The sequence below is a fragment of the Lates calcarifer genome, unplaced genomic scaffold, assembly GCF_001640805.2.
Source record: "Lates calcarifer isolate ASB-BC8 unplaced genomic scaffold, TLL_Latcal_v3 _unitig_1931_quiver_614, whole genome shotgun sequence".
NCBI lineage: Eukaryota > Metazoa > Chordata > Actinopteri > Centropomidae > Lates > Lates calcarifer.
The window spans coordinates 161,736-178,006 of record NW_026115857.1 but is presented as its reverse complement, the minus strand read 5'-3'; the positions used below and the strand labels follow the sequence as shown (position 1 = coordinate 178,006).

The following is a 16,271-nucleotide window of genomic DNA, read 5'->3' as shown; positions in this document are numbered from 1 at the left end:
TTAGCATTAAAGGTAACGTTGTGTTTGTTGGACATTTAAACACCCCTGTGTTTAACGGTCAGAGGAAACTGGCAGATACATGAACATGACATGAGGACAGTTGTAAAAGTTGTTCTCAGCTGTACCTTGTAGGTGGTGCTGTCAGAGCAGGGCTCCTCCACCTGCACTAGGATGAAGGCGTGGAGGAAGTTGGATGCGATCATGTCGGGGACAAAGGGCGTGGCCTCTTCTTGAAACACCACCGCCACGATGTCATTTCCTATGTGACGTTTCCTCTGAAGCTGAGGAGGAAGAGTTTCCTGAGTCCTGCTCTCACTGTTTAACGTTACTGTTTTATGTAATGTTCAATCCTGTCTTCATCACGTCAAGACACATCCCATTAACATCAGTCATGTCCTCTCACCTCAGCTTATGTCATGTGTGTCACGTCACCTGATCACGTCACGTCTCCTCGTGCTGTGTTATGTTCTGATCTTCGATGTCTTATCAGTTCTGTATGTCACATCGTGTGTTATGGTCCAAACCAGACCATGTCAGGCCCTGATGCTGCTCTTCATGCTGTGTGATGTTGAATCTGACTGTGTCGTCATGTTGTGTTGTACTAACTCATGTTCACCTGCTGAGCGTCTCCCTCGGTGAAAGGCAGTTTGGTGGAGACGTGGAACATGATCTCCTGCTGCCTGTGGACGGTGTAGACGGACTGAGACCCCGTCTGACCGTGGGACACATCCAGACCCCCCCGAAACCTGCACACGGGGGACAGACCAGTTAGCAGAAATCCTGCTGTGGATCAGGTTCAGTTCCCACAAAGCAACTTTCAGTCCAAACCATGAACTTCAGACTCGGAGTGGACACCATCTGCCACGACTTAACAGGATAAAGTAAAAGTTGGCTGCATTCCTGATTTATTTTAGTTTCTACTCTGCAGATTGTTGGTTTTGTGTCTGAATCATTCTTTGTTTATAAGAAGAGTTTTCAGCTGAAGGAACAGCAGCTATAAGATCTCCTTCTCTGAAGCTTTACTGTATGAAATCATAATGAAACTGAGGCGTTGAATCATTGAGATTCATTTTATTTAAACAGCTGCACATGAAGTCGACTGAGCTCAAAACAACTTTTTGTCTTTTACTGTGAGACTTTCAGTGGTGGAAGAAGTAATCAGATACTTTACTGAAGTAAAAGTACCACACAGTAACACAGACAAACAGATGGGGGCAGTGATGTTCAGCTATAAAACTGGTTGGACTGGTTGTTCTGATTAAAACCATGAAGCTCTGACAGTGCCGTCCTGTTGTGTGTCTCACCCTTTAAAGTCCTGCAGCTCCACCGTGTCTCCCAGCAGCTGCAGGAACTCCGTGAAGGCCGGCGTCTCCTCGTTGTTCCTGAACAGCTCCTCCTCAGACACCTGACGGACAGGTTCAGGCTCATGTCACACAGTTCTCCTTTATCTCATTAGTTACATCGTTCAGAACAGAGGAGGTGCAGAGTCAGACTGTACCTGTCCAAACCTCTGGTAAATGACTCCGAACTTGAAGGTGTTGTTGACCTCGTGCTCGTCGTAGTTGACGATCAGCTGAGACGCCTGCAGACAGAAGGACAGAGCGCTCTGATCAAATCAGTCCAACCTGACCTCTGCTGTCATTCAGAGGGAAGACGTGAGGTTTCCTCACCTTCGGGTAGAGGACGGGACTGAACCGCAGACCTGCTGCTTCGTCACACAGCAGCTGCAGGAGGAACAACACACACTCATGAACACACCAACAACATGAAGCCTCTCCTTCCTTCAGTCCAGACAGACCGAGTGTGTTCGTACCTTGGCCAGCTCTGGTACGCTGGGGATGTCCGGCAGCTCCGTCAGTGACAGTCTGTGATAGACGCTCTTCACCCGAGACCTGCGGGGACACAGGAGACAAACCTCACTGCAGAGACCTGGACCTGAACCTGAACCCTGCTGGTCACATGTCAGAGAGTCTGAACCCCAAACAGGAGGCTCTTCATGGTCAGAGGAGGAGACGTTCAGGTCTGTGAGTGATCAGCCTTCACACAGTCATCTGCCCGATGTGGATTCATCCAACACCTGCTCTGTTCACCTGAGCCACCTTCTCTTCCTCACTAACTACAGGTTAAAAAATCAGGACCTGTGTGGCCTGGGTCGGCCTCTCCAAAGCTCCTCATAGCTGCCGGACTGACTGCAGGATCACGGCCTGCTGCAGCCCGGATCTACTAATGAGGGTTTGGTGGTCAAACAGCGACACGTTGTCAGAGTCTGCCATCATCCTCTCAGTGAATCACTTCATTTAGTTCTGGCTGTAAAAGCAGCAAAGAAGCAGCAAAAACCACAAAACAAACAAAGACAAACTTGAAGAACTTGTGGTGATAGAGCTCGTCCTGTCTGACTTTATGAATCCTCTCCGTCAGTGAGTCGGCTGGAGCAGGTGGAAACACGTGAGACAATATTCTGTTTCGTTTATTTATTCCCCTGGTCACAGGTGTGTGTTGTGTACCTGACGATAACATGGAGGTGCTCCTGCTCCTTCTCCTCCTCGTGCCTCACAGACAGCAGCAGGTTTCCCACACTGCTGGCTGAACACGAGAAGTTGAGATGCTCCTGACAGACAGAGAGACAGACAGACAGACAGAGAGACAGACAGAGAGACAGACAGAGAGACAGAGAGACAGACAGAGAGACAGAGAGACAGAGTCAGCTCGTCCTGACACTCATTAACACCACAGACCATCGTCTCTCAGAAATCATGTGTCTGTGCAGCTGAACTGGAAGCGTCCGTCTGCTGGAGGCAGATGGTCGCCCACCATGAGCCCGGTTCTGTTCGAGGTTTCTACCTGTTCAAAGGAGGTTTTTACTCGTCACTGTGGCCAAGTGCTGCTCAGGGGGGAATGTTAGGTCTCTGTAAATAACATTACAAAGAGTCCAGTCCAGATCTGAGACTTTGCTGCTACATGCTATTTCACAAGGACATGTTGTTGATTTATGTGGTGAATGCATCAGTGAACATCACTGCCTCCATCTGTTAGTGTGTCTGTGTTACTGTGTGGTACTTTTACTTCAGTAAAGTATCTGATTACTTCTTCCACCACTGAAAGTCACACAGTAACACAGACACACTAACAGATGGAGGCAGTGGTATTCCAGCAGCTCCTGGTGTTGATGTGCTGTATGGTGGTGTTGGTGGTGGTCTGGTTCTCTGTCCTCCTCACCCTCCTCCTGCTCATTAACAGAGCTTCACTCGTTCAGAAGATGAAACCAGAGATGATGTTTCTTATAAAACGAATCAGCTGCTGTTACAGTTCAGGTTTACAGACACATCTACACTCCCCACAGCTCACCCTGCCCAGGAAGTGCTTCCTGTACGCCCGCGCAGCCTCGTTGATCTCCTCCAGACGGTACCCATAATCCCCTGCAGGTGTGTCCTCCTCCTCTATTCCTTCCAAACCTCCCCCCTCCTCCCCCCGGCTCTCCAGAGAGGTGGGAGGAGGAGGAGGAGGAGGAGGAGAAGCCTCGGGATCCTCGATCCAGTAACCTCCGAACTCAGGCAGGATGACCTGAGGGTACGGCCCCCCCCTCTCCAACACCTGCAACACACACACACACACACACACACACAGGTGGTTGCAGCTGATAGCTCCATAAGCTCTGGGTTTTCCAGGGTGCTGATGCTGAGTCTCACCTCCTCGATCCTCGGGTAAGGAATGTAGTCGTCCTGAAACACAAAGACAGTAGTTACACACAATACATGAACACACACACACACACACACACACACACACACACACACACACACACACACACACACAGGTGAATAAAGAGATGATGAGGAACACACTGCATGAGTTTTATTGTTGATGCGACACACACATTTAAACATATGAACACTGTCACTTCAACCTGTCGTCATCAGTCAATTGATGACATTAGAGAACTGATGTGTGGTGTTTTGATGGACATGAACAGATGAATGAATGAGGCAGTGGAGGATGGATGGATGTGAGGACAGACGGACAGACGTGCCTTCTGTCTCTGGGGGATCGTCTTCATCTCTGCAGCCTCTGGTACCTGCTGCATCAGCGTCAGGGAGAGAGGACAGAGTTAAGACCGGCTCCGAGCTCCGAGTCTGCTGGTCAGCTTTAAAACAGGTTTTAAACTCAGTGAAGGTTCAGTCAGGAGGAAACAGAGAATCAGTTGGGGACTGTTTTCAGCGGCGGATTAATCCACCTGTTTGTGGCAGCAGGACGGTGTGTGTGGACACGTCACTGCAGCAGTGATGGTTTCTGGAGACAGTGTCAGGAGGTGGAGCAGCAAAGAGACGAGCGACGACTACAGGTGATGCAGCCATGTTGTTTTTAGAGGTTCAACAGCAACAGCAGCTGTTCACTGATATTATTTCATATCAGAATGTTTTACATTTCATTTATCACAGAGAATAAACAGAGTAAATACAGGAGGCAGAAACACCCTCTGTACCTTTAAGAGTAGGCTTCAAACTTTCCTCTTTGATAAAGCTTATAGTTAGGGTTGGCTCAGGCTTGAACCATCCCTTAGTTATGCTGCTATAGGCCTAGACTGCCGGGAGATCTCCCATGATGCACTGAGCTTCTCTCTCTCTCTCTCTCTCTCTCTCTCTCTCTCTCTCCACTCAATATGGATTCATATCCCATGTTACATGTTACTAACTCAGTATCTTCTCTTTCCTGTAGTATTGTGCTCTTCCGTCTCTCTCTCCTCTTCTGTCTCTTTCTGCAGGTATTTCTGCTTTCTTTTAAAGCTGTTGACATATATTACGTGTAAATGGATTAAAATGTACTTTAAAACATGAGATGTTCGTTTCTTAAAACATCATCTCTATGTTTTTCTGGGAAAATCGATCCAGTCTGGTCAAACATGGAGGTGACCAACGTCGGAAACGAATGCAGCTCTACAGCACAGAGGAATCAGACTGATACAAACACTGTTCTTGTTAGAAGCAGACATTTATCTGCAGGAGGAGAAAATATCAGCAGAGTTAAACAAAGCTGCAGAGCACTAACTTTCTCTACAATTATCAGTAAGCGTCAGTGAATAAACAGCGAGGAAATCGATCAATCTGAGTCTGAGAGGAAGGAAAAATAAACTGCAGCAACATCATGAATCAGCAACGAGCTCAGATCAACCAATTAAACAACACAATAAACAACTGAAGATGATCGAACTGACTGAAATATAAACTCTGAGTTCACACACACTGATGATGTTTGGATCCATATTGTTATTTCCACTCAGTGAACACATTGTTATTGGCGTCGTGTTTCACCAGCATCAGTCCAAACCTCGTTTTCATCAGCCTGAAGCGAAATGAAAACTGGATGAATTCAGCTTCTGTTGTTTGTCGGAGGAGGAGAAACTTCACAGACCATAAAAAAAAAACTGTTCACACATATAAAGTGTTAAAGGTAGAAAACACACACACACACACACACACACACACACAGCAGCAAACTGTGATGAGTTTCAGTAAATAACAGATGAGCTTCTTACCTCCATCTTGTCCATCAGGTCAAAGAAATGAGCCGACTGCAGACAGAGACAGGTGTGTGTTAGTGTTGTATGTATCTTTCTGAGGTGAAGTTACAGGTGTATACAGGTGATCTAAAAACAGGTGGTTAGTCATTGTAGTTTGAACACTGATCAACACAAACAAACACTCGTTTATTCAACTTTCCCAGGACGTCATCTCCTCTGATCTCCATCACAAACAAACCTGCCTGAGAATCCTCCTGCTTTCAAACCACTGATTCACCAGGTATTGATCCAAGTCACATCCCAAATATATTACAGGGTTTATACTGGTATTTGGTAATATTAGATGTGTGTGTGTGTGTGTTACCTTCATGGTGGGGGGTGCGGTACGTGGTGGGGAGGGGGGGCAGTCCACCACAGGAACATTGGAGATGGTCAGGAGCTCCTGTTTGCTGAGAGAACCAGATCAGAGATCAGACTGAGAGCTCTTTACATTACTGACTGTATACTTAACACTGAACTATATTTATACACTAAAGGCTCTGAACTGGACCTGCCATCAAGCATGTAGCACCTTATCTGTTACCAAACAGAGGAGGTTGTTGAGGTTGTTTAATTCTGTATTTATTGCATTACTTTGTTTTGTTTTGTTAAGATGTGCGTGCATCTGCTACATATGTTTTCTACTCACCAGACCTGACTCTGTCAACTATTTAAAGCACTTATGCTGTAGCCTCGTACCAATACCTCAGAGTACAAACCTAACCTTCCTCAGGACCCTAACAAGTCTGTGACGGCATGAAACATAATCCTTTTCTTATGTAATGACTTTAAGTATCAGTTTCACCTTTATCACACGACATAATAAAACACAACACGCCTCCCGTCCTTTCAGTCCGTGTCCTGATTTATCTGAGAGCCACAAATCATGGTTATATTTGTCACAGAGGAGCGATGAGTCTGTCTCTAAAGATAGAGCTCCAATCTGTCAGGAGCCTCCACACACTTCATACTGAACACACACAAACACACACAGCCATCAACTGTGCCGACCAGCCAGTGGACCATTCATTTCCTTCGCCCTCAGGCGAGTCGGCAAACACTCCTCGCCGCGGTTGCCATGGTTTCCTCAGGTGTCCAAAAAGAAGATGATGTTGACCTGGATTAAACTTTTGGAGAGGCTGTCAGCAGCCAATCACGTCACTGGTCTGCTGTCAGAGTGTGAGTGGGTTCATGGGTTTGACTCAGACTTGGACTTAAATGTTGACGAGTCATGATTTGACCTGAATACTGATGACTCATTCGTGAGTACTGATGAGTCATTACTTAAGATTTTAATCTCGGTCTTTAAGACTTACACATTTGAGTCAAACTGTTGGCTCTTACTGAAATATCAGTGACTTGGACCGAGTGACTTGATGACTCAAGATTTAAATGACTTGACATGGACCTAAATACTGATGAGTCATGCTTGGATTTGAACGACTTGAAATTCGACACTAATGACTTGTAAGATGACAGCGACTTACCGAATCAAACTGAGCTGGTTGCAGTATTTGAGTCCAGGATTCAGACTCAAGTCCAACTCGAGTCCTGATTTTTTTTAGGAATTGTGACTTGACTTGGACGTGGGCGTTCAGAAGTTGAAGACAAAGACTCCTATATGCACACTGTCAACTCAACCATGATGGCTCGGACTCATATTCAGACTAAGCTCATGGAGACTCAACGCAAACTCTTCTTTGGTGACTTGGACTCGGACTTGAACACTGGGGACTCAAGCCTCAACTTGGACTCAAGGTTTAGTTTGCTCAACTACTTGGGAACATTATTGACCCGACTTAAATATTAATGACTTGACTAAGACTTGGATGTTGAAGGCCCTAAATTAATACTGATGACTTGAGCTTTAACTTGGTATTCAACCGTCGTAGTGATGAGTCAGAGCTGACGTGAGCACAGTGACTTGTACACCATCTTTACACGATCGGACTTGGACATAACCTTCATCACTGCCACATCACATCTGTGACTCGTTGACGTGTTGACTCGGACGTGTGGCTGACAGCACAGATTTGACCTTGACAACAACGTCAGCAGATGTTTGACGACTCGACCAAACATCTTTTTGGTCGAGATTCGATGGTTTTCTCTAAATGAAAACACGTTTATTCAGAGGAGTCAACGAGTCGATGTTCATTTCCTGCTGAGCTCAGAGATACGAGTCGGCTCGGGATCCCTGCAGGATGACGAGGTGACACGAGTGGAAGCTTCATTATCAGATGTGTTGTGGTTGTGACTGGAGGTGTCAGACCTCCTCCTGAGGCGTCACAGAGCTGCACAAACCACCGACATCACCTCCTCCAGCGCTTTACGACAGCGCTTTCCCCAGCCCTGCTCCTCTCGTGTCCCTTAACGAATCCACGTTAATTTCACCAAACTGACATTTTCACTGAAAGGAGATGAAACTGGAACAGCCAGAGGCCCAGCAGCCTCACAGGGAGGTTAATGACCTTGTGTAACTGTGTGCGTGAGGGACACAAAGTGAGGGATGCTGCATAAAAACCTGTGAAAGAAAACAAGAAAAAAGCAGGAGGTGGAGAGAAAGAGTGGAACTCGACAGCAGCAACACTTTCTGTTATATTCCACTGTAATATAGTCTGGGTCTATCTCCAGGTCACGGCTCTGAATCAGATTCAGCAGGGACAATAATTATTTACCAAGTGCATGAATTTATTGACATTTCTATCAGATCTTCATCAGCACTTCCAGCTGTAGATAAATAACTGGACCTGGATAAGCAGCAGAAAACAGACGGATAAATGGATGGATAGATGAGCTTAATTAACAAATAACCAATTTATTTAAGGTCAACAGCTGAACACCAGATAACAACAACGGTAATTACGTTTTTTTGCTGAATTTACATGCGAAAATATTTTATAAGTAACACTGCTGCCCAGAGTAGAATATCAAAGACCTTTGTAAATGACATTGTAGACTTTTTAATACCAATAAATCAGTGCATTTTTAGACCTTTGAAGACCAGCAGAGACCCTGAGACCCTTTTAAAATGATAAATGATAATTAGTCCTTATTTATATTGACAAAAGGAAACTTGTTTGTCTTTTTGTATGGTACAAGATGCAATCAAAAAGTTCTGAGACTGTTCCTGTTGGGAATGAATGGAGCACGGCGTGGTAATGCACATGCAGCAGGTGCGAGCAATAACCATGATCAACATCTGGACCACAACATCTGGTTTTTGTGACCACATGCGGGTGCACAGCTGTTTTTAACCACGGAGCAGAAGCAGCACCGTCAGCGAGGATCTCCGTCCTGGGATGACCCAACCTTCATGTAGACGATCGGTAGTTTTCACAGAGGAAGAGCCACAGTCTCCAAGTCTGAGGAAGGAAGGTCAGGTAAGGACTGTGACCAGACTCTCAATGTCCAGCTCTACTGAACCGTTCTGAGGCGTCTAAACGACCTGAACTGTGGCTGGGAGATTCTGAATTGCACCTTGTGTTGTACATATTTAGGATCTATGTATCATAGATGTATTTATATGTGCATTTATTAAGCTTATGACATCCACAGGAAGCACTGTCTACACTTAGTTTCTCAGCAGAAAGGAAACCTCCTCAACCTGAGGCCAACAAACTTCTGTCCAGAGTCGATTATTAGAGAAACAGGCCTGAATCTGAATCCTGAGGGAGCGTTTGGAGCGTGGAGGGATGAACAAAAAGGTCACGAGAGACGAAAGAAGATGAGAACAGAAAGGAAGGAGGAGACACAAAGCCTGCTGAGAGAGAAAAGGTCATTCACTGTGTGTGAACAGTGTAACGTAACAATACAGAAGCTCACTGTTGCGTAACTTTTAGAATTTATTTTCTGAGTTTAAATATATCAGTATAAAAGTGTGTGTGTGTGTGTGTGTGTGTGTGTGATATAAACCTCCTGAGCTTCAGTTTAAAATAAAACCAGCTGGCTCGTTATCTCCGCTGACGGCTGCGTGTCACAGCCGATAACATCATCTCCAACAAGCACACAAACACGTTAACATGATACACTGATGTCAAACACAAACACTCCTGTTCATCACAATCGATCTGTCTGAAACCAGCGATACAACAACACTACACAAAGCAACAACAGAGGAACCTGTCAGGGCGTCACAGCAGGAACTTTCCCCGGAGACAAAGAAACGTGTAACAACCTAAACCTGTGTTAAGACCAGAGCATCCATTTTACATCACAATATGAAATGATGACAAAATGTTCCTCAATAGAGATATTAAAAAATGGTCAATAAATGTTCAGTATAATTCATTTTCATGTTTAGTTTTAGTGTGCACTGCCGGTCACATCACAGGAACAGAGGTGTACAGTTCAGTTCAGTTTTAGACTTGTTTGGTTAGATTTTATCATTAGAATTGTTTCTCTATCGAATGTTATGAACATTTTTATCACAGTAAAATGTTTGGCTGCCTCGTGCAGCTCTGTCTGTTACAGTTCCAGGTTCAGAAACTTTAATTCACGCCCTGCAGAGCTGGCTGAACACAGACGCTGCTGTAACTGGAGTTTGTGCGCTGCTTCATTAATGATATTAGGATGACGGTCGGACCTTTCTTGTTGTTCATTAAAAACAAAGTTTGGCTTTGCTGTTGGCTTCCTCTCCCTCTATTCCTTGCAAAGAAGTAAAGTGAAGGAGGAGAAATTTTTTTTTTGATAGTTTCATGGTGGTTTTATGAAATAATTAATTCCTCCAACTGTTCACAGAGCAGGAGGAGGTACAGCTGTTTACAGCTGCAGGTAAACAAAGTGTAGCCTTACAGCTACGTTGTCATGTGTTACGAAGCATTTACAGCTTATAAATGTAGATACAGTGGGACGTGTTTTTTCCGGTTTCATCTGTACTCGGCTGGCACAGTTCCAGGTAATTTTCCAGTGTGTAAAGTCATGAAAAATGTATTTGTAATTTTTTTTTCCAGTCAGCAGGCCTCCTGGGCTCTGAAGGAACATCAAAGCTGTTCATTAAAATTTAAATTTAACCCTCAAGTTCCTCCACCTTGAAGTGGTAATGTGACAACAGCAGGACACCAAAACTTCAGTCTGACGGCTAAAACTGCTAATTTCTTACAGAGCGTACTGGTGCTGTTTCATGTTTTATCACTTTAGCCATAACTTATTTTAAAATGCCGATCATAATTTTCCAAATCATCCATCAATTTTTGGAGTGATTCCTCTCAGGCAAGTGTATAAAAGTACTGGGCTTGCTCCAGTTAGTGCACACTGGGGAGGTGAGGGAACAGGGTAAAAGCAGCGTTGATTAATTTTACCACCCCCCTGGGAAAGAAACAGTTTTTCATCCTGGGACTCTGAGCTGCAGTGTTTCTGTATCTTCCTACAGACGGCAAGAGGTTGAAGAAGCAGTGGCTCAGATGGGATGGATCTTTAATGATCATAGTTTTTGAGGTAGACTAGTTCTTTTTAGTATCTTTAGGTAGTTGAGGTGCTGCTGGGACGGTCATGGGTCTATCTTCCTGTATCACAATGCAATATTGTGAATGTTGCCTTCTGGCAAAAGTGGAACCAGGATCAACTTCTCTGCTGGATGACCCCATATTATTATTATTTATTTATTTATTTTTTGCTTTGTCCTTTGTGTTGGAACTCCTGTTAAGCTGCCAATCTGAGAAGTTGGTCTGAGTACATCCTTACATTGTCTTCAGGCAGCAAACAGCCACTCTCCCACAACTTGAGCTTACCTTCAGCAGTCCACCTCTAACCTAATGTCATTTCCTTTCCCAGTCGACCATGACCATTCCCAAAGCAACGAGCAATCCCAGTATACTTCACCTCCAAACATAAGTTGTTGGTTCCAGAGAGTTACAAAACTCATCGAACACCAGTTCTGACATCAAACAGGTGTGACAACAACTGGATTCAGAAACTGTTGGATGATCCAGCGAGCACTAAATTTGAAGATTGCTTCACAAGGCCTCGTCTCTCATTCCCAGTCAACTGTCCCAGGCTGCAGTGGAGGTCACAGTCCAATGAAGCTGTCCGAACCACATCATTATCACAAAGCACAGAGTCAATCCTGAGGTCATCAAACCCAACACTCTCCACCCCCGAGGCTACACCAAGAGATTCTGTCCGTGAAAATCAGAACAGAATCAATGACTAGGCAGAGGTCTCAATCCAAGTCTTCTGCCTCAGAGCATGAACACACACATGGAGAGCTGACAATGCAGAAAAAAGACTAAGTAGAGAAAAAGGCCAGCATCAATCACAGTTTTGGAAGAGTTTCCATTTTAAAGCAGGGCCGGCCAGCTGAGCTACCATATATCCAAAGTGACAAATGCCTCTGGTAGACCTGCAGTGAAACAACACTTCAACATGTCACAGCAATTCAAAAAGGCTTAAGCCACATTCTGTGAGTGACAAAGCAATTCAACTCAACTTGTTTGGAAGTTCAAGAACAGGCGAGTAAGAGGACCTTGAGTGGAGATTGTTTTGTCAAACGCTGTTTCAAAGTCAAGAGTGAACAATACTGTCGACGTCAAACTTAAACCAACATGGACAAGAAGTTCTGAAGGTGCTCAGTGTAATGGAGAGATTGAGAAGCTCCAGTTACTTCTGCTGATGAAGACCATGTGATATGGTCAAAAGCTCCAGAACAGGCCACTAAGTTGCTACAGGAAACATCAACCTCCGAGCTCACAACCACAAGCTGTAGCGCACATCACACACACTTTGGGTTCAGATCTGATGATACAGGTGAGGCAGCGAAAACAGACGAAGGTTTGTCAGTTGGGAAACTCAGCCAGAAAGGAAAATAAAATGAATTTATTAAAACAGGAAACTCAGCCAACAGAAGAATTATTTGGAGGTATATTTAACGGTCTGTTAATTAACTGCTACGAGATGATACTGATGGACACAACAACTGATGTGTGACAATGATTCCCCCATGTCCAACCAAAACACTCTCCGCTCCTGCACAGGTAAAACGACCCATGTGGCCTCCAGGGGACGCTGGTGACACCGCAGACTGTTGGTGTTTCTTATTGTTTTATCATCACACTCACTCTCAGCTCCAGGCTCATGCTGCTCTGCATGAACATTAACGAATCTGTGTGTTCGCTGACTTTTCCACAAATCTGTGTTTCTGCTGCACCTGCAGCGACGTCCTCTGCAGCTACAGGAGGGTTATTTTGTTGTTGTTTTTTTGGAGGCTAATTATATTCATCGCGTGGCAAATGAGTCACTGCTGTCAACAACGGCGTAGAAACGAAAAACGACGACACCATCATCATAAACAACAGCAGCAGCAGCAGCAGGGAGAGGAGACGCTGCTGGCTTCTGTTTCTAGACAGACGGACCGTCTGCCCTTTAGCTGCAAACACACACACACACACACACACACACGCCAGGCTTAATGTGATCTGACTAATATATGAAGCTCCAGAAATAAAAATAAAGCCTTTTTGTCATTTATTATTTTTGTCATTGTCTAATTCATTTTTTAAGGATTTTAATCTGAGTTTTGGTTTTATTTGTCTATCTATCTATCTATCTATCTGTCTATCTATCTGTCTATCTATCTGTCTATCTATCTATCTATCTATCTATCTATCTATCTATCTATCTATCTGTCTATCTATCTGTCTATCTATCTGTCTATCTATCTATCTATCTATCTATCTATCTCACTATCTATCTGTCTATCTATCTGTCTATCTATCTGTCTGTTTTTCAGATGTGCTAAAAAGAAAAATAACTCTTTACTGCAGGTGTTAAATTTGGTTTGGTTCAGACTGATTTGAATTTTCAGATGAAATGTGATTTCATTTCATTTTTTCCTCTGATTTCATCGTCCAGATGTCAACATGTTGCAGTGCAGATGTTTTATTTTTCCACCTGATGGAGTCAGATCACTGCTGTCAGAGTTCAGACCGACACATCAGCTGTTTTACAGAGCTGTGTTGTGTTGTTATCAGCAGCAGATACACACATTAACAAACACAACATGTACAAACTAAAAAAATCCAAATACACAACCTGACAGTCAACACCTGAAAGCATCACCACTTAGATTAAAATATCACATAAACACATCAAAAAATTATGTCTGTAAAATTTAACACGCAATACGGTGCACACACACACACACACACACACACACACACAAACACAAACACAAACACACACACACACACACGGAGGATGAGGGGAAATGCCAAACTCACCAGTGGTCGTGCGGCATTGTTGCATTGCCGTCGATTACTGAGCATCTCACTAAAATCTAACACACCACTACTCTCTCTCTCTTTTCTCTCTCTTTCCCCCTCCCTCCCTCTCCTCTCTCTCTCTCCCTCCCTCTCTCTCTCTCTCTCTCCCTCCCTCTCTCTCTCTCTCTCTCTCCCTCTCTCTCTCTCTCCCTCCCTCTCTCCCTCCTTCTCATAACGTCAGGACCATCAGGATTATGGCGCCTTAATCACTTGGGGGTGGGGGGGTGAAAACAGGGATGCTGAGAGGAAAAGAAAGAGAGGGAGAATAAAACCATAAAAAGGAGAGAGAGCAGAGAGAGGAGAGAATGATGATGAGAATGATTTGTGTTTCTCGACAGTGCAGGAATGCAGCAGCCGAGTGAAGTTACTGTTCACTTTGTGTTTCTGTGGAGGATTCACACGTTCGTCCACCAGGGGGCAGATCAGAGTCCGATCGTCCCTGACTGATGGTCAGAGGTCAGAACTGGGAGTGACGTCACCTCCGAGTCGACGGCGTTCCAGTGGAGAAGTTGGATCAACGTGGACGCTCGCAGGAAAGACTTTGTTGTCATTGAACACCTCAAAGGAGAAAATATTGAATTTCACTGAGTAAAAAACGGTTTGATTCCGTTTGTCGTTCTGTTACCAAAACACGAAACAGACTTAATGAAACTGCTATAAACAGGAACATTAGCAGAGAGTTCACTGCTGTTGATGAGGAGCAGCCATCTTGAATTCTTATGTCGGGGTTGGTGGGGTTGCTCCGACTTCAGGGGGTGTTCAGGTTCAAACTTCTGACTGGGAACTTAGAAATCCAGACTTTTAGGACTTTTGCACAACGTCAACAGAAACCGTGGTGATTGCTGTTGATGCTGAGGTCACGGCAGAGGAAACGGCAGCGGCGACATGTTGGACAGATGAGCAGCTGATCCCGCCCCCAATGCTTAATTTGTATGTGACTTTCTGAAGGTGCACAGAACGAGCGCTCCTCTGGAAACACAGCCAAGACGCACAGGAGAGAAAAGCCTCAGACTCTCCTCAGAAATAACGACAGCATCGGTCTTTTCAAACGGCCAAAAATAACATTTGTTCACATCTAAGCGACAGCGCCCTCTGGTGGCTGTGACTCTTGTCCGTCGGAGCTCGTTAAGCTCTGAGTTCTGGATCAGGAGCTGCCACAGCTGATCAGATACTGACAAGTGATGAAAGTGAAACATAATGAGATTCACTGATGGATTCAAGAGGAGGTGTTTTTAAAGATGGACGTCTTCTGTAGGAACCAATGAGCTGAGAGACAGGAAGTGTTGATCTGTCAACAACACAAAGACCTGAACGTTTCTACACACAGATGAAGTGTGACTGATGTCCTTCATCATACAGCTGAGACAGAGAGAGAGAGAGAGAGACAGAGAGGATGTATAGAGAGAGAGAGAGATTTGATGGACAGATGATAAAGTGTGAATCAGAGGAAAAACTGCTGGAAGGAAAAGAGCAGAATATTCTGTTGGATTGACGGGTCACCTTCCCTACAGGCACACACACACACACACACACACACACACACACACACACACACACACACACACACACACATACATGTCAGTCACGTGTCACATGTACCCAACATGTTGACTGACATGTAATGATCAGATTTATGAGCATGTAGCCACAGAATGTCTCACCACGCTGGACTGTGCTAGAAATTATACAACTGAACTGCAACAACAAATATGTTTTAAAGGAAAAACAACAGTGATCAGATGATGTTTTATGTTGCACTGACTGATGAAACCAGTTGGATCTGAACTTGTGAACTCTGCTTCTTGCCCCTCAGCGGTTTCTGTTTGCACCAGGTTTCCTTTCAAACTCATCAGACATTCAGACACTGAGAGCAGGCTTTTCCTCCCTGCCAGACGCCATCGCTCTGCCTTTTGATCAGACTCTCAGTCTAACAGACGGCTTCCTTTAACTGAGCCACTTCTGACAAATTCTTAAGTTCCTGTAAAGTTCAACACACACACCTGAATTCTTATTAAACTCTCCTGCAGCTTCTTTTCCTCTGATCACACCTGAGTCACGCAGCTTCCAGGTCCGACTGTAAAACCTCAAAAACTCACCGACGTCTGACTCCTGTCTTTACAGGGAAGAGGTTCAACTGTCATTCGTTCCCAAATGACTCTGCAGTAGTCGCAGGTATTTATCATGTCAGGGTCTTCCTGACTGATGTAACCGGTCATCAACACACCGACCTGCTGGAGAAGTCGCTGTTCACCTGTGAGACCTGTAACCGAGCTCAGTTATGAAATCCTACCGCACCGTGTCTCTCCTGTCGGGCTGCTGACACTGTCAGCCTGTTTTAACTCGCTGTAACATCGGTAGTTTCCTCTTTAAATGTGCACATTCCCACAGAGAGCATGCAGCTCTCAGCAGGTAAAACTCACCTGACGCCGGAGCTGAGAGGATCAGACAACAGAAACAAG

At 44.8% G+C, this 16,271-nt stretch overlaps 1 protein-coding gene and 1 pseudogene across 7 annotated transcripts in view; one reads left to right on the top strand and one right to left on the bottom strand.

Annotated features, from left to right (window-relative positions):
- LOC108891313 (NACHT, LRR and PYD domains-containing protein 3-like) overlaps nt 1-16,271 on the top strand; it is a 56,393-nt pseudogene that overhangs the window by 14,196 nt on the left and 25,926 nt on the right.
- The window catches only part of LOC108891315 (rap1 GTPase-activating protein 2), a 34,826-nt gene that overhangs the window by 3,874 nt on the left and 14,681 nt on the right, over nt 1-16,271 (bottom strand). For 4 of the 7 annotated variants that reach the window (XR_001962292.2, XM_018688437.2, XM_018688443.2 and 1 more), the window contains exons 3-14: nt 5,880-5,964; nt 5,531-5,566; nt 4,028-4,075; nt 3,687-3,719; nt 3,346-3,591; nt 2,505-2,608; nt 1,814-1,892; nt 1,671-1,724; nt 1,499-1,582; nt 1,305-1,405; nt 617-746; nt 126-281 (exon numbers count right to left, since the gene is read on the bottom strand). Coding sequence is in view for 6 of the 7 variants with exons in the window: in XM_018688437.2 (XP_018543953.1) it covers nt 126-281; nt 617-746; nt 1,305-1,405; nt 1,499-1,582; nt 1,671-1,724; nt 1,814-1,892; nt 2,505-2,608; nt 3,346-3,591; nt 3,687-3,719; nt 4,028-4,075; nt 5,531-5,566; nt 5,880-5,964 (1,156 nt within the window). In the remaining variant the exon portion in view is untranslated. Of the gene's footprint in view, nt 1-125; nt 282-616; nt 747-1,304; nt 1,406-1,498; nt 1,583-1,670; nt 1,725-1,813; nt 1,893-2,504; nt 2,609-3,345; nt 3,592-3,686; nt 4,076-5,530; nt 5,567-5,879; nt 5,965-13,770; nt 13,865-16,271 lie in introns of those variants that run through there. The other 3 variants (XM_018688441.2, XM_051067699.1, XM_018688440.2) reach the window with 3 other exon arrangements.